General features: G+C 38.2%; 1 protein-coding gene across 3 annotated transcripts in view; it reads right to left on the bottom strand.

The window, feature by feature from the left end:
• The window catches only part of PLEKHG1 (pleckstrin homology and RhoGEF domain containing G1), a 141,799-nt gene that overhangs the window by 17,628 nt on the left and 100,988 nt on the right, over positions 1 to 23,183 (bottom strand). For all 3 annotated transcript variants that reach the window (XM_085310779.1, XM_085310787.1, XM_085310795.1), the window contains 5 exons: positions 18,865 to 18,965; positions 12,386 to 12,455; positions 3,267 to 3,313; positions 2,763 to 2,913; positions 1,631 to 1,762 (listed from right to left, as the gene is read on the bottom strand). In XM_085310779.1, coding sequence (XP_085166905.1) covers positions 1,631 to 1,762; positions 2,763 to 2,913; positions 3,267 to 3,313; positions 12,386 to 12,455; positions 18,865 to 18,965 — 501 coding nt within the window. The remainder of the gene's footprint in view (positions 1 to 1,630; positions 1,763 to 2,762; positions 2,914 to 3,266; positions 3,314 to 12,385; positions 12,456 to 18,864; positions 18,966 to 23,183) is intronic.

Genomic DNA, 23,183 nt, shown 5'->3' with positions numbered 1-23,183 from the left:
TAAGAACTTTACAAATCTGTGTTACTTTGTTATGACTGTTCTTGTTTCCTTCAGCTGCTTGTCTTTTTTGTCACTGGCRGAGACATACGATTTACGCCTGGTGCCGCAAGCTCTAAGAGCAGACTGAACCTTAAGTCAGGCAGTCTTTAAGAAAGTCCATCTGACATTTACCCTGGCAGTGTCAGCAAAGCAGGGCCAAATTTCCAGGTCCTAGGCTGGTCTCTCCAGGACATAACTCTTTAGTATCATATTCAGCTACAAAAACTTGTCAGTATATTTGAAGCATAAAGTGCACACTGGAAAAAAACAAATGCATACAGCAGCATTCTTTGGGCTATACACAAGACTGCTATAAAAAGAATATATATAAGTAATGGAAAAAGTTGTATTGGATCAGATCTCTCCAGGCACTTGTAAGCAAGTGAACATACAGCACAGTGATTGATTTCACCACTTTGAGGAAGACTGTGGAGGAACTGCTGCCACAATTCTTGCAGAACTGCAGACAAACGGCAGTGTGACTGCTCACAGAAGACCTATGCTTATGACTACAGAAGCAGACTTTACTGTTAAAAGGAGTAACCATGAACAAAAAGATTTTCCACAACTCCATTTGTTTGCCAGCTCTGCTCAATAAATTACAAAATTCACTTATTCAAAAGCCTTTGACCCTCTTTATTGCTAAGTATTACTGGTTACAATTATTCTGATTTACAGCAAACAATTCTAAAAGGCATTAGTATGTGTTTCCAGCAATATGTGGCAAAGCTTACACTGCTGCAGGCAAGGCACTATCAAGTGTAACCCTGTTCCCCTATATATAAACAAAAGAATAAGGGCCAATGCACACCATTTATTTTAAAAAGAAATAAAGGAATAAACATGACATAGATTTCAGAAATGATGTAAGCCTACTGCTTGCTACTTTCTAGATACTAAAAACAGCAATTTTCTTAAAGTAACAAGAAGACTACTAATGAAAATGTGAATGTAAAACGGTGACTCACTGGGAAGTTTGGACCAGACTGATGGTTCTGTAAAAATACTACAAAATAGCTAGCTCTTGATGACAAAAATTACTCAGAATAGCTTTTTTTTTTTTTTTTTTTCCTCAAGAGCTCCTTCATCTGAAGTGAAGTTAGCCTTTTTCTAAATAGCGTATTTCTAGGTTTATACTTTTCATAAAGCAACTGATAACAAGCTCTCAGTAGCCCAAGAGGGACGTACTTCAACAAATAGAAGCACAAGAAATGTCTCAAAACAAAATTAACCAGCACAAGAAGGAGAAATAGGAAACCACAGGATTTCTGAACAAAGACATGCCCTAGGGTTGTACAGCAGTGGTGTACAATTGAGGGAAAGGAAGAAAGGAAAGTTATCTTATGTTCCATATTACTGCAGAATAAATGCTTTACAGGATGCTGCTTGTAGGGCAGAGATTTCTGAGATTTTCCTGCAGCAGCTATGACCATGCTTTTTAAGATCAAACAGCCAGAGGCATACCTAACAGCAGCCTGAATTATGACTGACAAAAGATAAAAAGAAAAGATAAACTAAAAAAATGCTGATGGCATGTCTATCGACAGAAACAACTCAAAGAAACACCAGTAAAATCTCTTTGGGAACTTACTTGAAGCCTGATGGCATGCTCATGTTTCCTCTTCATGTCATTTATATGCCATGCCACTCTCTGCATTGTGTCTATGGCGTCTAGCACCACATCATAGCCTTCAGTGTCCTTGTCAAGGTGGTTTTCTATTTCCTAAGATAGAAAAAAAAATCCAATTATTTCCATATAAATTTTCCAATCAGATATAATACTGACTGCACCTTTATCTGTACTATGTTGTCTTTGCATCAAAATCACACAAATGTGCCATTTCTACCTTTTTTTTTTTTTAAAACATTATTGCGGGTTGTTACCGATTTGGTTAACACAAGAAGACTGACGAAGCAAAGCCTTCTTGGTCAGTTTGTTACTCATCCGGAAGCTGATGTGAACACAGATGCAAGAAAGAGCAAGGCACACTGAAGGAAAGAGATCTTTTCAGACAACATTTAATGTCTTTCTGAAAACATGGAATGTATCTCTACGCTTAAAAAATACTGATGAAATTATACAGGGCATTGCATTAAAGTTGGAGAGAAGAAAAGCACCAGACATTTTAAATAAAGATCAGTGTCTTTACACTTCACTAGAACACGACTCTGTAATAGGAAACATATGTGTGGAAAACATTAACAATAAAGCAGGAATTTCCAAAACTGTTGCTTAACTCAATTCACTGGCTGTGGAAAGAGTTCCCACTTCCTCAATCATTCCTCCCCACAAAAATCTTACCAATCAGGRGTGTTTATATGTATTTATTTCTTCTTTCCACCACCCCCAGCATTGCAACATGTGGAAAGATACTGTTTTTCATTGAAACAATAAATTTTTATAGAAAACTGTTTATTCATAACAATAATCTCCCAAACAACTTCAAAACTACAGACCTGCTTTTCCTTTTAAAAAAATAGTAATTAYTTGGACGCACAGATCAATTCTATGCCTCTAAAACAACTGCCATATCCCTCGTGTAGAATGCATGCATATGTTACGAAGTGACAGAAATACAAAGAGTCTCCATATGTAAAAACTGAATACTCAGAAAAGACTGAGTGAAAATACAGAATTGCTCCAACCGCCAAGTCTGGTAATASAGACAGGAAAACAGAAGTGCTGCAGCCTTTAACGGAAGGTATTTCTAATGAATGCTTACGTGCAAAAGTAGATGGTACTTGAGGATTCGCTGGACAGGTTTTAAGAGATAGGAGCCCAGGGGCAAAGAGTGTTGTAGAGCTTCTTGCCGTTCTCTAAAGAACTTAGCCAGCATCTTGTTCCTCATGCACTCTGTTAACACAGCTACTGACCTGAAAATATCAAACATCTTTAGAACACATTGTCTCCACAGGTCTGTAGATAAAGTCAAGAATTGTTTATTTCTTTCCTTGTAAAAGGGGCAACAGGTTCCTAATCCAATCTATTCGGAGCACTGCAGAATAAGGCCATTGTGGCAATGAAGAAAATAAGCCTTCAGATGAGCATCTTCCATTTTTTTTGCTTTTCATTGTAAGCTAAAGAAAAAAAGTGAAATCCATGTCCCTCCCCCCAAGTTTGTAAGGGGAGTAGGAGTTGTTTTGTTTTGTTTTGTTGAGTGGGCTGAAACTCTCATCACATACACATGCCAAGGGACATATTGAGAAAGGGAACTCAGAATTTCTACCTTGGGTAGTTGGTGCAGTACTGTGTATATATGTGGAAATCTTCACTCTGCATGGGGAGAAAAAGGTTTTCAGATTCAGATTTTGTCAAAACAATACAAATATCAAACATATTTTGTTTGGTAATGGAATTTTAGCAGTACTGTTGCTGCTATTATTCTGATTATCCTCTAACCRCTCCCCTGTTGATGGACCAAGAGCATTTTTGATCACTTCCTTTTCCCACCTCCTGACCACATACCTGAGCTCACATCTCTCTATCTGTCCAGGTAAACAGTCTCTGAAATACCTATTACGCTTCAAGTTGCTRCACTCTTGAGAAACATCAACCAAAGCTAATTTTTTTCCTACGAGCTTCCACATGCAAAGAAATACACTGCCCAGTGATCTATATTTCTTTTAATCTTTTTTTTCCTGTGTATATTCTGCCTTTTTCACTGATTTTCTGGTATACCTTAAAAACAACTCTTGTAGTCTCTGTAGTTCAGTGTCTTCAGTTCCCACTCAAAACCTTCAATTCCATTTATATTTAGCTCTTATAGTTCTACTTTTTAACTTCTTCTGATTTGCAAGGCCCCTAAAAGCTTTCCTAAGAAGGAAATTTCTAGTGAAACATTGTAGAGCACATTTAAACCCACAGACAGTAGTCACTGACAGTAGTTACTCTCATCAGTCACCTTTTGTGGATCCCTTAGGAGCAGTGTGTACGTGACAAGCAGAAACCTCCTAAATGAGATAAACYTCTTTGAGAACAGGGCAACTTATTCACTTGCCATATTTATGTAATAAACAGCAAGAAATTTAGCTTACAGATCAGATATGAATCAGTATGAAAAACAAAATAAAACCCCATAACTGAATACTGTGTTACAGTTGCTGCATTTGAGATGAGAAAGACCGATCTAATGTAATACAGCATTACTGAATGTTCTTTATTTTACATTTTATAAAAAAAGATTACATTTAACATGCCGAGCAGGAACAGCAGCTAACATATATGTACAAGACAAAGATGGTAATGTCAAGACAACATCTTCTGCATTTCCTGATCAATGAATCCTCCACACCATAAACCTAATTATTGAATTTCATTTCTTTTTATTTTGGAGAATTTTCCTTTACTTGTGAATAAATAAATAAATAAATAAACACAGAGATAAAAGGTTTTGTAGAGAGCCCCTAAGGTCCTCTACAACAATGAATGCACCTAAAAAAAAAACCCCAAACAAACAAAAAACYAAACCACATTGCCCATGTTAAAGCACATCCCTGCAGACTGGGAGCAGCTTTGCAGGATATGCTCGCCATGTAATTTTTGAACAGTTGTGAGTACTTTCACATTTCAGCACAGTCTAAGCATGAAAATCAGAAGCCACAAAAGTGATTTTTTAATTATGACTCTGTGGAAGCAGAATGCTACTGCTGGAAATAGCTTGTAACTAGATGTACGTGGGTTGCCACGCTTGCCTGTCACAACGGAATTGCCCACTTAATGCTGATGAGCTTCTCTCAGTCAGTGCCTGAGCTTCGCTTCTTTCTTCCTTGGCATAAGGTTYGTTCTTAACCATCACCATTTTCTTCTGCAGAAGGCACTGGACGCATTCCTGTGTGCTTTAAGTTCCTGTCTCCCTAACAACTTCTATGCCAAATGATAYGCAATTTCTGCAGCTTGTTGGAGTCCTAAAGACTACGAAAACGCTTCAGCACTGTGAAGTATTTCTAAAATCTACTACTTTTTCTTTCTCGAGCTCTAGAGTAGTAAGAAACAGTTTTCTGGTAGTAAACAAGGCCCCAGTTTCCACTCGAGGCATCTTCAGAACTGATTCTGATGTACTGCAACAACAGTCATGCTCCACAGGGTTTTTTTTTTCCTTCTCAGCAGCAGATCAGGAACAGAGAAACCAAATATCTGTCCCTCACAGAAGGCAACAACGGCTGCACTTCACGCTCTGAGGAGCGATATCACAGCAGATACTGCTGTGCACGCCAGGGTTGTCGTTTCTCGTTGTTGATTTTTTGACTATTCATCAGACAGCAAGCTCAGCCAGTACTCTTCCACATTTCCACTAGTCGTCTTCTCTTTTCCCCTCATCTTTCTGCGTCTTTCTTGCAAAAACCACATTGCACCACTAATTTTTCCAGTGAGCAGGGATTTTTAAAGGCCACGTCTAAATCACATGCTGCTCAACATGAGCATAAGGTACTGCAGTTCATTTCAGTATCTCTTACTGGATTTTAATATCTACCATTCTAAAAATAATAATAATAATAATAATAATAATAACTCAAGCGAACTTCTAATACGCCTTTCTCTAGGGAACTGCAATCCCCATTTGCTCTCTGGTGTGCTGTAACCTGCTATCACTTCAAGCTGTTCCTATTTTAGGAGCCAACTAGTTAAATTTAGCGCTGATATAAATACAGTTAAACAATTAAGCTCAGCCTTTCATGCTTGGGCTAATTTTGCTGTTACTGCTAGTTTTTACTGCGGTTTGCACACGCCCTGCGCCCACACCCAAAGGCAGTGAGCCTGTGTCACAACCCACTAACGCTCACGCCGGGAACTCGCCGCCCCAGCTACAAACCCTCTCCGCTCCRAGGAACACCCAGCAGACCTCAGGGCTGCTGCACACATCACATCCTCTGATTTTTCTTAGGCAAGCATTACCAAAGTAGCTAGCGTTCGTAATAAATCAGGGTGCTAAAGAGAAAACATTACAATGACAGTCAGTATAATGGGAAAAAGTGACTTATTTTCTATAGACACATAATAGTGCATAAAGTTTTTGTTCAAGGGATTTTTGGTGTAAATTATAATATATTCCCACGGCTACAATCACACAATAATGCAATTTATAGAACTGTCTCATAAGCAAAGCTCAGAATCAGAAAACATTTTTGTGACCATTTTTATGTATGTGTGTGTATATATATGCACATCTATCTATATACAGACACAAACACTCTTAAATAAGCTCATGTGATTGTTCTGCTTTTCAAACAAAATGGAAAAGAATGTCCATTGTGAAATTTTAACAACTGAAAGCATTACTTGTAAAGCAAACAAGACCAAACATTTCAAGTTTTCAAAAAGGATTAAGCACACATTCCCCACAAAATCAACAGCAAGTCTGAAATCCCCAGAAGCTTTTTCACAGAGCCTCTTCCACTGTTTCTTTCTTTTCCTGCCCAAAGTTGAAACTATTTTAAATGATATTTTTGGTTTTAAATTAATTTTAGCCTAGCTGTTAACTGGAATAAACTTCCCCCCCCCATTCCTCATGCCCTCAACCCTTTCAAAAACTTTAAGAATAGTTTTTCAAATAACCTTGTTTTCTGTAGAGACAAGACTCAAACATTTCAAATTGCACTCACCTGTACACTCACATCATTTCACCACAGTTCATTCATTGAAAACATGAAACTGCCAGATTGCATTTAATTTTACTGAGCTATGTAAGCATAACACCAGTAGAAAGTCAGTTACATATATTTTGCCTACAGAACGAGATTGCTGAGACTCATTCAAACTTCTGAAGCTGGTATGAATCGGCACCACACCTTCCTTATGCCCCAGCAGGATTCACATCCTGCTGCAGGGGCCAAGCTTAGATAGGGTGGCCAATATATATATAAACATATATATGTTTATATGTATGTATTAAAATATAAATATAATATAAATATAAAAGGCCAATGCAAATGTAAATTTGCATTTCATGATTTAAAAGAATTYGAATCTCTTAGAAATACTGAACATTTAGTACAGGCAGAATCCAAACAACTATTTTGTGTAAACTTTTGTAGGCTTATTTCCAAACACAGCTCACTCCAATTGTTTAGCAATTAGTTTGTCTTCCACCACCACCCCAATCAAACAAAAGGATTGTGACTTGATGTTAAACAAATCTATTCTGGTGATCTAAAACATACCCTATGATTTACTCTCCAAAAACTACTTGTCTGCTCATCTTAAGATTCAGTAACAAAGCCATGCTCTTCAGGATGATCGTTCTCCCACAGAGAGAGCGCACGGTTAGCGAGCGCTTCTACATGTTCAGAGAAGGGACTTTCCATCCTCACGCTCAGCTGATGGTACCTGCTTTGCAGCTGATTCCACAGAGAGCACTGTACTCCTGGGAGCACCAGGGCACAAGCTCCGCAGGCTAAAGCCAACATTGTGAACTGTGTTCAGAAGAAGCAACAGAAAAGCCAAGAGAGAAATGGATTTCATGTATTTCTGTCAATGCTTTCACACTGCAAGAGAAACCCTAGCTATGCTCATCAGTGTTTCTTTGGATAGGCTTATCCTCACTCAGCTTCAAGGTCATTATGGTCATTTCAGCTCTCTTCAAACCAGGTTTAAAACGRTATCTGCTGGGAGGCTGGAATCACTCCAAGCGAGTCCAAAGTTGATACGGCAGAGGGTGCAAAAACCGACACCRATGCCAAGACTTCGTCTGCATTGACAAGTCACCCTGAAGAGCAAAGCCAAGCAGAAGAAAATACAAGCTATACTTAGCTTGTCGTCTATCGCTGAATCAATTCATTTTACATCTTCACACATGAAGTGAAATGCCAAACACATGGCTACATCCCTGATCTTCTCTCAACTTTTGGTGCATTGTGCTTTTTTTACAGCCATAAAAGGCACTTTAAAAGAAAATGGAGACAAAAGCTGARTCACAGCATAAGCTGAAGCCAATTGCCTGGATCTCCTCCCCATTAAAGAGATGCTAGATTAGAAGTAATTCTCCCTTCCCCTGTGTTGAAGCTGTTGGTTTGTGTTTCAGAAAACATATGTTCTGAATTTCTGGGGTACTGAGTGAAAAGTGCGACTGCCAAAATTAAGCTTTCCTCTACAACTCCTCGCTTAAATGTAAATGTGTGGAACATTGAAGTTAATCTTCTAATTAACATTGGCATCATTACAATGGAAATGAAAGATTCCAAGTTGGCAYGAAAACATATAAACAAACTTTTATGTGAATAATTAAGCTACAGTTAAGCTTGCACTGGAATCCTTTTATCAGTCTCTGATTACAGTTACCAGCAAAATGTCTCCAAAACACTTAATGTATTAAATTAATAAAGTTCTCCTACAGAAGAGAGAGGACCACAGATAGTAGAAACTAAACTAGTCTATCACTACCCTCAGTGGCAGGTTATTCCCACACTGCTTAAATAAATATTCATTCATGCTATTTGCAAAATGGGGCAGATACTTAAAGGTGGCAATTCATAATTTCACAGCAATTCATGGCTTGACAAACACACAAACTTCTGCGCTTTTTACCATTTGTGTCTCTATTTGCCTGTAGGTTATTGAACTAAAAGATCTAGAAGCAGAGGGATTTAATAGAATGTTGTATGTTTTTATTATATATTTATTCAGTGWCATAACTTTGCAGGATTATTTTATCTGTTGGGGAGTTTTACATTACTGGCTGGTTCACATCAAAGACATTTTGCTGAAGTCMAAAAATAAAGAGCTGTCATTTTAGGAGATATTTACTTTGGTCATTCAGGAAAATAAATGTTAAGATAAAGATTTAAATCCACAATTGTGAGTCTTCGCTCAAAATGCACTAATGTGATTTGATAATCCTTGGCATATTGCATTTCCCTTACAAGTACAAGTTGCAAGTCTGTCTTTATCACTCAGATGTCAGTATTGTACATAGGGAATGTGACACAATTGTGGGAGGGGAGTATAAACTGCCACACATGAAATTCTAGTTAGCAAAACCAAATGATGAATTCAATTCATCAACACATTTGGTCAAATACGGACCAACACTAGACCTGACAAAATTAAGCTCACTAAAAGCTAATGTAAAACATGTTTTCACAAATATCRAACGTTTCAATTCCAGTAAGCTCCAAGGTTAATTTAACCATAACTATCCTGTGCTATACATGCAAATAAACTTTGTGTCATTTCACATGAATTCTGAAGCAAAAATGGCTATTACATAATAAATCTAATTTCAATTTCTCAGCTTCAAGAAATGCAAAAACTAAACACAGAACCTACAGTGAAAAGTTGATTATACAGTTAAATTCCTAAATTAGGGTAATTAAAACTGAATTAGTAGGRTAAAAAGTAAAAAATGGCTCTAGCACTACAGCTGGTGTAACCTGAGCACAGTTTCACTGAAAATATTAAAAAATCTCATGTGGAGCTACATTCATCAACTAAGACCATGASCTATTGATTTCAGTATGGTATCTCTGTGCTTAAGTTACAGCAAAGATCTAGCACACTCAAAGCAATCAAACAGTAGATGGCAAAAGGCCCATATGGATTTAAAGAGCATATACTGCCAAAAAAGGAAGTTTTATTTCCACTACTCAATGCTGGGAAGACATGAGCAACCAAGAATGGACAAGTGGAGTCTGTTAAGACAGCCAGCAGTTACTGTAATGACATCTTCACAGCCAAAAACAGAACAGTGGGGTATTTTGGTATTGTTTGATTCTGCTTTTAAGTGTTTGCACTTGTCTGGATGAAGTTAGGAAACTGCTTCTTAGGACTGCAATCTCTAGCAATTTCTGAGCCATCAGGCAGTTGCCTGCCAATAACACAAATGCTAAAAGCATTTGACTAGGGAACAAAAAGCACAAGAAATGATATGCAGATGGATTTTGGAATGAATGGCCAGGAAGTTTAATCAGGAGATTCTTTTCAGATTGCCAACATGAATGAAGGAACAACTTTTTACTGGACTCGCAATCATCACTTGATATGCCTCTGCTTCCTGCCTCAGCTAGGAGCAGTCCCAGTGGCTACAAATGTGCAATACAACAGAAAGTCTGAAACATCTAACAGCTCCAAAATATGACATCTGTAAATACCCTGAAGGCCTTGCCGTCAAGGCTTCAGCATAGGAGCAACTTACATAGCAAGGTATCACAACAGTGTCAATCCTTTGTCCAGCAGAACCCACAGGGACACCCAAAAACCCTAACCTGTAAAATGGTCCAGTAAAAGCATGAAATCATAGGGTAGTTTATGTTGAATGAGACCTCTGAATGTCATCTAGTCTAACTTCTTGCTCAAAACAAGGTCAATCAGATCAGATTGTTGAGGGACTTGCCCACTAGAGTTTCAAATATCCCCAAGGATCGAGATTTTACAGCCTCTGCAGAAACCTATTTCAGTGTTGACCACTTTTCCATCTTTAAATGTGTGTACACACACACACAAATACACACACAAATACAAACACAAATCWTTAAATCTAACTGGAATTTCTCTTGCTGCAACTTCTGTTGACTACCTCTTACCCTATCATTGTGTTCCTTCAAGAACAGTCTGGCTTTGATTTCTCTATAACCTCCCAGTAGGTAGTTGTAGATGGCAATAAGTCTTCTCCTCTGCTTTCTCTTCTTCAGGCTCAACAAATTCTATTCTCTCAACCTTTTTTCGTGCCCCATATTTTCCAGTCTCCTGACCTGCTGGCTCACTCTAATAGGTCAGTGTCTCCCTCCTACTGAAACACCCCAAATCTGTCACAGTATTCCATATGTAGTCTCCTAAGTGCTGAGTAGAGGGAATTAGTTCTTCTCCTCCATCTGCTACTACATTCATGCTAATGCAGCCTAAGATACTGTAGACCTCACTGCAAGGCCACCCTGTTGACTTAWATTCAACTTGTTGTCCACCAGGACCCCCAGGTCCTTCTCTGCTAAGCTGTTTCCTAGCCAGTTGGCCCCAGCCTGTACACGGCGTCATACTACTGCAGATGTAGGACTTTGCATTTGTCTTTATCGTATTCTCTCTCCTCCAAAATAATATAGGCTATTCGGAGTGATAACAACATGCCACAAGCCCCACTGTAACATGATAAAAATACATCCTACGTTTGTAGTAGTGGTGCCAATGCTAATATCTCTCAGTGCTTACAAAAGATCAGTTGCTAGATAAATAACAGCTTGCTCAAACTTAACTCAAGCAAGTAATCCAGTAAAACTGCAGTGCTAAGCTGGTATCATCATTTTCTTTCCAGTGAAATCCCTGTGTCACAACAGTGCCAAACAAAATAGAGTGGTTCAGTTAATCTCCAGTCTTTTGTGTTAGAAACAATTATWGGACCAATTCTTTTGTTTTATGAGTGCTTGGCACTGGCAACACTGAGTTTAGGACAAAGCCCAGACCATCGCACAGGTTACTTTTTAAAAACAGAAACAGGCAAGTCTRTCTATAGAGAGATTATCTACATGTGAGTAACTAGATCCCCCTTTTCTGCTCTTCCTTCCTCAGAAATACCATGGAGATGGCATTATTTCTTGACACATTTGCTTTGACACATTCAAGGCAAGCATGGGTTCTATGATAAGGCCTGCAGTGAGTTAGAGGCATCTGTAGCTCAGATTAATCAATATCTTGTTGTCCTTTATGCTATAGCCATTCTCCTCCTTCCYGACTGGCTCTCTGGGCTTCCTACAATGAGGACACTACACTACCACCTACCTTGGTTTCATGCACCTGACATCTCTGCTCTCTCAATACCTTCTGTTTCTGAATTATGCAGTAGAGTAAAAAATAGCATAAAAAATTCATAGTATTTCAGAGACATTGAGATTTGAATCCYAAGAATAGACTTTAGGCCATGCGCATTAAAAGCGAAATTAAACACATTGTTGCTGGAATTAGAAAATGTATCTCAGAAAACAATAYGGCCACAAAACTGTTAAAGCTATTGCCTTTTCTAAAAATTCAGCCATACGGTATGCCTTGTCAGCTTAAAAACAGCTAGAGAATAACTGCTGTGTCACTGAGTCACCTACATTAAAAAATGAAGTGAAAAAAATGAATCACTGTGGTATTCCACAAAAAAGAAGTCCTAAAAATGAACCCTAGATTAATAATTCCAGCAGCTCCAATACATGTCTTGAAGAAAATAACACCTTTTCCATTTTTTATGCAAACCATAGCCATACAACTACTACTTACTAAGAAAAAAATCCTTCTCTATCCATTTATTTGCTATCTTTTCTTGGTTGAAACTACACAAGCTGACAAAATTAGGTCCTCAAAAACTAATAAATTAATCTTATTCTCCTAAACTATTCAGCAGCAGCTGTTATGCTGTAGATTCTTGCACTAGTTACTTACCTTGGAAACAAAACAGTCTGCTATAGCCACAGGGTCATTTTCACAGTTTTCTAAATCTTGCAGAAGTTCACTAATAAACAAAGAACAAGAAAAGGAAAGAACATTATGACACAGCTTGGAATAGACACACCTGTGTATTCAGCTCCACCATTCATTGCGGAGATGCTCAAAGCATACACATTGCAGTGAGTCCTAGAGAGGGAACTAGAGCCCCTCTGAGGCCCCAGTATCCCACTCTCTCCCCAGTAAACTGGCTTCTGTAAACAGTCCTCTTTGCTTCTTTCCAAATTATAACCGCTGCATTTTCAGCCAGGGTCAGAACTGGACTCAGTTACACATACTGTTCTGCTATTTCCACCCACACAAAACACAACTGTATTTTAGCTTTCAGTGCTGCAGCCAGCGCTCCTCCTTTATGGGTCAGATATTTAGATTCAGACAGGCAAAGTCACATAATATCTTCGTATGTACTATTAAATGGATATTTTTTCTTATATATGGTCAGGCTGATGCCTGCATATGCACAAAAATTCCAGTTCTGACACGCAACATGTGATTAAAATACAGAACTGCGCATCTTCCTACTAATACTTTGAGCCACATTAAATTGCCTTTATGAATGCCTCACTTGATTCTAACAAATTCTGCCTTCATAACAGCTGCAGCCCTGGAATACCTACCCTTCAAACTGGCAAAATCATATGACCACTGGGCTTTATGGTCTCTTTCTCCTAGACAGAGCCACTGGGGTTTTGGGGGGAGGGAGACAAGGACACTAAAGAAATGGTACTCCCATATAGTTAAAAATTCAAGTCACCACAATGACCATGGAACGCCTATCTCCTAAGCAAAGCTGAGTCCCTTCCTTCAGATCAATAGTTCTTCTATGATACTCACATTGATGTAGCTGTACAGTTATTTAGTTTGCACATCAACCAGTACAGTCAAGTGAAACAAATATAAACCATATTGAAATGTGTGTCCTGTCCCATAACCATTCTACGTCTAGGAGCTTACTTGACCGAGGCAGATGAGGAGCTAGTCTGAAAGCTACAAATGAGAAATAGGGATGTATTACACATACAAGAAGAATGGTAATAAGCTCACCAAGGAAAACTTGTCTACCTTTAGTTGGTCTCTTCACTGGAGGAAAATGATTAGCCTGGAAAAAGTTTCCTGGAAGCTATAAATCCTACGTGCATAAAAATAAAACTCTACTGAGAAGATTTTATATTTTTGACATGCCAAGCAGGAAATGAATTAATTATAARAGAAGCAAAGCAATAAAAGAATATGTTCACTATTGTATGAAACTCAGTTCTTGGAGGCTGATTCAATGAAAGAAAGATAATTCAAGCAGAAGAGGAAAACCTCAAAGGTCTCTCCTTGGTCCTAATGTTCTTTAGAGTCTTACTGAAAGATACATTCAGAAAAACGAAAATAGAAACTGAATTTTCTGCCAAAYGGGTCTCCATAGAATATTTTTTAGATCAGATGATTTTTTGTTTAGCACTACATTTTTTCCCATTTCACAGATGGTTCTCTGAGTTAATTTTGCATAAGATTTCCTAAGACTGTACCTAGGGATACAGGCCTTTTCCCCTCTAAGGGGAGGCAGTTTCCTGCTTAAGTAAAGTAGTAAAATGGGAAAGTTTTATGACTTGTTCTTTGCTTCTCTAATTGCTGGAGGAAAGAGTGAGAAATCAGCAGTCACGAAGATCATTGTATTACAGACACATAACTCAGGTTCAGTGGTTGCTAAGTCAGTATGGACAGCAATAATACAACCTACACACTCAATTTCTCTCTTCACTAAAATGGGGATGAAAATGAGACTCTTGCTTAATATCACACATTCACGAATCTCCTTTAAATCAGCTAATGAAAGCAGCTGCTGTGAAGCAGCTGCTGTGATGCTGAGTATAAAACTTAACTTTAATGGTTGACTGTTTTCTGCAAATCATAGAATCATAAGGTTGGAAGGGACCTCTGGAGATCATCTAGTCCAACCCTCAGYATAGCCCCGTACGGGGATTGGACCCACGACCTTGACATTAGCAGCACCATGCTCTAACCAACTGAGCTAGATGTTCCCTTCTGATGACTTTTGAAAAAAAGATAGTAATGGTGGAAACACCAAATGCATTGAACASGCCCAGAAGACTCCTGCTGCACAGCCAGCAGACATTTTCCTGATGGCTTAGAATACATAGCATCCATTAGTTCTTTTTTCTTACTAGTCTCCATGAATATCATGCTATTTTTTMCTTACAGGATACAACAATGGTGCATTTAAAGATCTTCTATATTGCAGTTGAATCCATCATGCAATAAATGAGTTAACAGTTTGTGTCTTCAGCATAAGCCCATAACATAGGAATACTGCACTTTTWACAGCTTTGTTAGCTGTACTGCGATATCTTCTGTCTCATCTCGCTGGTAAGAATGGGATTGGTAAGAGTGGCCTGCCACTGTGTAACAATAAACCTATCAATCATGCCCAGGAATCCTGAAAAACTTAAATAAATCCCTATAATGTCAAGTTGACATGCAAAACAGCAAGTCTATTATTTTAGGCTACATCTAAGTATCTGATATGAAATAGTAAAAATAGTGGAGAGAAAGAGGAAGCTCTYATAACCTATATATCCAGAGGTTTTCCACCGTTCACAGATAAGTAACACAGCTCCCCACATCCSTGATGCACTTTGGTTAATTGCCCATGCAGAAAGAGAGCGCAAGGAAGGGCAACTCAATGCTCTTGCAGCTGAACAGCTAACAAAACTCGGACTGAAGCATGCCACAGATGCCATGTCACTGAGCTATACAGTTGGAGTTACTATGGGCAGGAAAAATTTGAATCTGTACAATCATAATCAACAGCTAACAYTACCTGGCTTGGGAACAGAACGGTAAAAAGAAGACGGACAATCTTTCATGCAGTATATGCATTATCATTTCAAGTTAAATGGCTAAAMGTCTCATTGCAATGTCTTTCAGGATATTTTGATTTTTTTTATTTTGAAGATGAAATACTGTTATCTTCGCTGACTTTCAAAATGACAAAGTGTAGTTCAGTATCAAGCTGTTACATATGTAAGGCTGAGAGGAATGAGACAAACACATTCATAGTTCTGCAAATAACTAGCATATTTGCACATACTACTGAAATGAGGCACATTTTCATTTTATTTATCATAAATCATCACTACACTATTTTAAAAAAAGACATGAGGAAATTTTTCTTCCTCCTTCTTGATCTGAATTGGAAAAAATGAAAGCTGATAACCATAGGCATATAACAGAGGCAATTTGGTGGGATTGGAGGAATGGAAAGAGGCAGGAAGGAAACAACATTATTTGTTCTGACTCCAGGACAAAAATAGTTGATCATCAAGTACTGTGCATCTAAGCARAAGTGCTAAAGTAATAGTATTACTGAAAAACTACATCTTCTTGATGCCTAACAGAGCACAACACTCAAAGTACAAAAGGGACAGACTAAGTACAATCTGGTTATCATGGTTGAATACTTCCATTATATCAAAATATTTGGAAAACAAATCTGAAAACTTCAGATTTCAAAAAATAATAGCCTCAGCATTATTTAATTGCTACAAAAATCCTGTGGCCAAAAATACACTCAAAAAACAATTTTTCGATTAAAGATGAGCACTGATAGCTTTCTTGAAGACTCTTCCTGACAATGAGCCAACTGTTACCGTCAATGAAGCTGAGAACACGTATGGCAGAACTGTAGAAAACTTCCCTGTCCAGTATTCACCTASTTCTGCGGTCATGGCTCTTCAGGTACTCAACTCTAGCCAACACCAATGGGCACAGCATATGCAAGACCTGGTCTGCAGCACAGGTTTCACCTTAGCCTCCCATTAAGGTGGCCGAGTGTTGCTAGAAGTACTAAATCCATGGACATTTCTCCTCAGAAGTCCCATTTCAGAATCAAGTTGTATCTGGTCACAGATAGAGAGTTTATCCTAAAYTGAAACAGGAGAGAATTTCAACAGGAGAGGCCAAAAAAAAGGCACTAAATGCCAACTTTAGGAAAATTTTCCCTTTCCATCAAACTAAATAAAAAGCAGGGAAGCTTTTCCCAAGCAATGGAGACTGGGAGAACACAGCCAATGATTCTGCCTTAAGAAATAGCTTTCCAACAAGAGATTGTAGTAGTAGTAGAAGAACTAGTAGTTAATGTCAAGGTCATCATTTCTTCCATTTGACGTAATAACCTAAAAATCAGAATTAGTCTAGTTGAGAGAAATTCTCATTTACCAGAACGGTATTTCTCAGATTCAAAAAACCCACAAAATCCCAGTACTAAAACCTTYCATCATTGATAAACCTACTGCGTACACAAGAAACACTTTCCAAAGTGAAATGAAAGCTACCTCTTTCTCTGAACACTCAAGGGCGTAAGAATCCACACACCAGATAAATGGACATTTTCTCAAAGTTGAGAAAAACAATGCAATTCTGAAAGTATAAAATCATGCTCACAAACAGCATCTGAAACTACTATACAGAACTGCCAGATGGAACTTTTGCAAAGGTAAAAATAAATAAAGAGACTCTGGAGTACATTTAGGACCCAGAAGCTACATGCCAAATTTCACACAAGAGTGAGCTTTATCCTTGAAGCTATATTAGGATCCACAATGAAAGTGTTCACTCTTAAAAGCTCACAGTTTCCATGAAGAATTTTAGATTAGGAGCCCTAACATACACTAGTTATTTACTAGAAACTTTGGTAACTTTCCAGTGAATTTTAACCATTTTAACATATGAATCCCTAAAAGTGCCCAAAGATTTTTGTTTGTTTGTTGTAACCTCTGCAAATCTTTACTGGCAACTTGATTATTCTGCATAATGACTGATCATACTAAAAGATGTGTTTATTAGCTAATATTTGCAATGATGTTAGCATAATTACGTCCTCACTACCAAGTCTGCTATTTCTTTTGAAAGATCAGAAAATACAATAGCCAAGATCTTTTTTTTCCATTCTACGTCTGCCAGAAAGCTGTGAGCTCGCAGTCATTGTCTCATGGCTCTAAAACATCACGATCAGGCTACTGCTATGTATTTTCCATCTTGTTATATATTCAGTCAAGTTAGATGTTGTAGCTGAAGCAGGACACAGCAGCTTTCCCCTTAAGTGTATTTGATCACCATCCCAAACTCTGCAGTAGCTGTTTTGGGTTTCAGGAAACTGTTTTTAGGTTTCATCATTGTTCATAAAGCTCTAAATAGATCCGCCTCCACTCTTCCCTCTGATACTGAACTGTGATCCCCAGAAGCAGAAGCATTTTAAAGCAGCATTCCATGATGAAAAGATATTGAGGAAGACACACTCTGACATGAGTCCTTCCCTTRAAAATGCTCTTCTGATTCAATCAAAATATCTACTGACCTCCAAAGATGACAACAGTTCAGGAAATCTTTTGCCCACAACAGTATAGCTAAGAGAACATTTTGAAAGCTGACATTAACATGTTACGGTATTTTTTTTAAGCCAGATACAGGAGATACAGAAACTTTTTATCATTATATTTGTCACATTGATTCATTAGAATATTCAAGGTTCAGTTCTTTTTGATACTTCAAATATTTTCATACATAAATCAAAGTAACTCAGTTTAAACTAGACTAGGAAAAGTTATGCTTTTCTATACAGGTGGACCCAGTTCTTCACTGAAAATGTTTTTTTATTTGTATCAAATTTCTTTTGAAACTTGAACTCCAAGGGATTCTGTGGGTTTTCTTTAAATGCCAAGTTAATTATTTTTATAGTAACAGGATATTCACTCCAAAACAGCAGTAGCATGTTCCTAAAACTGCAGATACTGCAGGTCCCACACATCTGGCACTATCTGCTGGAAGCAAGAGAAATTTTACTTCAAGTTCCCAATAATACTAGAATCCCATTTGCAGAGCTTTAGAGAAAGCTGTAAAGATACAGAACAGAAGTGCTTAATAAATGGAAAGGTACCTGAACACAGAGTTTTGGTTAAGTTAATTTAACGAGACCCTAGCAGTTTAAAATACTACAAAAGCCACAGGCAATCAGTATATATCTGCACACAGAAGTAACCAACATAACAGGAACAAAACGTTGCCTCTTTAGGAATACCAAAACTTCATTCACAACGGTCTTACATTAGGCTCAGTTAGAACACAGGGCAGGTTAGGCTTAAGTTTCTGCAAATACTCAGCGTGAAGCAGAAGACAAAGTAGATGAAGAGCACGTGTGATTTATAACAATCAACAGTTAAGCAAACTGGTATGGATAAAGACTGCCTAACCAAGGTTCAAAATCAACCTGCTGAAAATCAAAGAAACAGCATTTCCCAAATTATATTCCTTGGTTGTATTAAAGTGGCAGAAGAGTATTGGTTTCGTTTGCCCCCTCCCCAYTAACACAGGCTACTGACCTGTTTTCATTCAGTCAAATATTCATTTACCTGTTGAAACGGTAGATGTCCCGTATGTTTCCAAACAGGGCTGATCGCTCTTCTGGCCCCAGGGAAAGCTTAGATTGGTCACTGATGCAATCAAGGTAATCCTGCAAGAGGAATGAGACAGATGCCTTAGACACTCCCTCCTCTTCTGGATCAGCAGATGGAGCTATCTTTAATTGTGCACGATGAGGTCCTTCATATCAGTTTCACGTTATTATTACAGTAAACCCTTCAGTAGCCCTCTGTGAACAGTCATTCTATTGTGAAAGGTAACAGTACTTATCTGTTCACTGAAACCTAGAAAAATAACAAAAGACCGAATGCTAAGTTATAGCCCTTAAGCCGGACAGCGAACACTTCTCTTGCTACTGATACACAAACATATTCAGGTTTCATTCACCATGACAGCTTAATTGATCATTTAACTGACTCAAAGACCAAAAAAAAAAAAAAAGGAAAAATAAAAGATGAAGAATGTAATTTAATGGAGCCTTAGCAATGGAAAACCCATATAATCAAGAGCACATTGCACACAAGCAATGGAGGCTTAGAAGAGTAACCACTGTAAGAGGCTTTTTTTTTTTCTTTTAAAATCCTAATTGAAAAAAAATGCACAGTTTGTAGAGGACAGGAGATCTCATTGTATATATGTTAGTGTGCAATTTCAGCRCATACACAGTTACATTGCAAATTACATTGGTATATATTCTTGTGAAGGTTCACTCTCACTTTTAGAAGTGTAGACAGTATCACATCCAGTGAATTTAATGGAATAGGAGCAAGACAGTTAAAAAAAAAAAAGATCAGGACAGCACTGTTCTTACAAAAAACAACTTTCCTGTATCTTCCCTCATTTTGATAAGGGCTCAACTCCCCAGAGTGTCACCTTTCATTCTGCTGCTGCTACAGTATTAAAATTTCTGAGATCCAGGGCAAACAAATCCACTTGGCTATTTTGTGATACACAACTCATAAACCAACCAACCCAAYGGGCTGCCACATTCACGAAGAAATTCTGCTGGAGAAAGGACAACAATAAAGGAAAAGTGAAAACAGGTGAAACAATGCAGAACAAAAATAAATAAAATCCCTTAGCCTGAGGTTAGACAATGTGGTGTGGCAACCTACCAAAAGCAACACAGCATTCCAGAACGCTACCAGGAAGGAACCCTGAAAAATGTCAGCTAGACCATGAAAGTCTTTACAATATAAATGCATTCCAAAGTCATAAAGAAAAAATATTACAGGATACATGCAGTGGACAAGATTTATTCTGTGTAAATCCAGTGAAGAGGGAGGGATCAATCATTAATCTAAYCTCCAGATTTTAGATGCCTTCATGAAGAAGGTTATGAATTGCAGTGCTTGAGTGTCCATACTCAGATCCTTCTTTCTAATTGAAATGGTGTCAGCAGAGTTACAACTGTAAGCAAGAACCAGGTTTAGACGTCTGTCCCAAACCTCCAACTATAATATTCAGTAATTAACATTCAGTTTTTCAGGTAATTAATGTCTCTAATTAAATGCATCCCTCACATAAAACATAAACAGCATTTTTTTGGACAACAAATGGGAAAGGAAACGACCTTACACAAAGGCTACCCCAGCGTCTTTAAAAAGGACATCCATACTTTACTTTCTCTCCTGGCAGACAACAGCCTTGTAGTCCAAGCTTGTTCTTGAAATACGTTTGTGCAGTAAGTCATTGGAACTGCACCCCTGGCACTCTCTAACTGGTTTTTTATTCATACTCAGAAGCTGCATAAGAGTAAAAGGTTTAAGAAGTTGAATGACACAAATAGGACTGCAACATGCAATGCTCTAAATCAGAAAGCCAGAAGTAAAAGCAAGACAGATTCAGGGCTACTCTGGGGCAGTTTTAGACTCTGTTATTTTTCTGTAGAACGTAAAAAAACCCCAAACAACAAGGAGAAAAACACAATATAACACAAATCTGCATATAAAAATAAAGAACTGGAAAGTCMCAGTGAAATCCTGATCTTTTACAGACATTTTCAGTGCTGCAGGAGAAAATGCAAAAACATCTCAAGGTGATATGATAGGTGAATGGAAAATGGTAGCAGAGGAATAAAAACCTCACACAGAGCAACTCCATACAGTGCACTCATCATACAAGGAGGAGTCACTTTCAAACTCATCCATCTCAGCATAGCTGGAATTTGGATTTTCTAAGAATAACAATAGCTCACAATTTCTGTTTCCAGTATTCTTGCAGATACTGTTAAAAGCATGATCTGTTTTGTGTTCCTCTTGTTCTSTCACCCCTGTTTCACTCCACATATATACTATTCTGAGTCTTTTACCAAATCTTAGTAAGAAATAAGGAATCAAGCACTCCCTCATGCTCCTGCCAAGAAAAAGCCTGCAGGTGCTTTGGCAGTTTTCCAGCATTCCAGTAGCATATGCCAATATCAGGTTATACTACAGACCCACAACTTGTCTTCTGTTTTCATAAGTTTCTTAAAACTGTATTTCAGGCTCCCTTATCCTCCGTTTTGCTCGCACAGAGTAAGGGGAGTTGGTTATTTGTTGAAGAGGTTTAGAATTACGARGTACCCAGCACTTTATCTTGCTGACACAGTTAGGGGATCACTCAAATTTTGGGGAATACTTTCACGGTCTAATCTTTTATTTTTGTTGATTCAAGGCYTGTGCAACAGTACAACAGCTACTAACATGCTTAAGTTGCTGTTAAATGCGTGAACCAATACCTGAGCTAGATATGAACTGCTGAATGTGATACTGCAGGTGGAGTAGTCACAGCAGCAAAGAGCTCCAGATGCCTCAATTTCTGTGAAAGCAGTGGACGTTGAACAGTCTCGGCTAAGTGATCTGACAAAGTCCAGGCACACCTGCACTGTCAGAGCAAGCAAGACCCGTCTGGTTATATTGCTTTATAGAGTAGATGTGCAGCCATAAAGGCTTCATGAACTCATCCAGGAAACAGATGCACTATAGGCATATAACCCTCTGCAAGGATATSGACAAAAGCAGATCAAAGCTACTCAGCCATGAGTTTATTCCTAATTATTTCTTAGAAAATGATACTTTACCCYCCATGTTAGTCACTGCAACCTACTACAGCATATCAACAGCTGTTATCATCCAAAGCCATAATGAAAGGTTTGGAGCTACGCGATAACAGGCCAGGCTGCAGCTGTAATGACATGGTGCGGAAGTCAATGAAATTTATCAGAACAGAGTACCGGGCTCATCCACTTTATTTGCTTCTTGCAGCATCTATGGCCCTTCTGTCGGCACTGAATGATTTGTTTATAACCTTTGCCTTTGTTAGTGTTTAACTGCCTCGCAGCAGTTATGGCAAAACATTTAGCTCACTTCATAGAAGAAAAAAAAACTGCTTAGATTGATTTACGGAGCAAGGTTTGCTCCGCATGACATGCACAGTTTTTCCATCCTCTTTCCTGAAACTTTGCAACAACTAGAAGAGTCTTGCCAGACTGCTCTGCCTTCCTTGCTGGGTTGGACATTCTCTCCGTTTATCTTTCAGCACACAACATCTATCAAGAAGTACGTCTACTAAAAGTCTCATATCAGACTGCCATCTCCTCCTCCAGAATCAAATGAAAAATACCTTTAGGGGAACAAAACTGGTGACAACACTAGCTTCAGGTTTCTCATAGAGGATAAAATATAATTATATGAATTAGGAATGAGAGAAAAATGTCAAGAACAAAATGACTAAGAATAGCTTCACTTATTGATTAARCTGATTTTTCCATGACCAAACTTTAGAAGCTAAATGCAGATTAACACATGACGTTTTTATCTAGCCACCCAAGTCATCTTTGGAAAACAGATATACATTTAGCTTTAAAAACAGATCACAAGCTGAATAGTAATAATAATGGGATGGAGACTTTTACCCACATAGTAAACTGTTTCAAACTCTAAATGAAGGCTGAAGGAGTAAGTACAGTTCCTGTACACCTCTGGACTCCTGCAATACATTCTGGCTCAASAGCTGAGGGCTTTCACCAAGAAAACTCAGTCTCTGACCAAAAAATGCTTAAAGTTATGTACTTACTGAACCTTCCAATTCCTAGTATTGCAGCATAAGGAGGAAAATATAGTATTAAATCAGACAGAACCCAAGTCCATGTAGTGCAACATCACTCAGTTCCCGGTTTTCTGATACTCTCCACATATATGCTACACTGCTAAGGCAGCACTTTTCTCCTAAAATCGATCACATGGTTGTGCACAAAAGGACTCACTGAAATGGTACATGGCATGGGCTGCCTGAACACTATTCCCCCACTACTCTATAGACCAGAAAG

The sequence above is a fragment of the Rhea americana genome, unplaced genomic scaffold (genome assembly GCF_003343005.1).
Source record: "Rhea americana isolate MKP2758 unplaced genomic scaffold, rheAme1 scaffold_108, whole genome shotgun sequence".
NCBI lineage: Eukaryota > Metazoa > Chordata > Aves > Rheiformes > Rheidae > Rhea > Rhea americana.
Note: the sequence above shows the minus strand (reverse complement) of the source record. Positions and strands in the feature narration are given on the sequence as shown.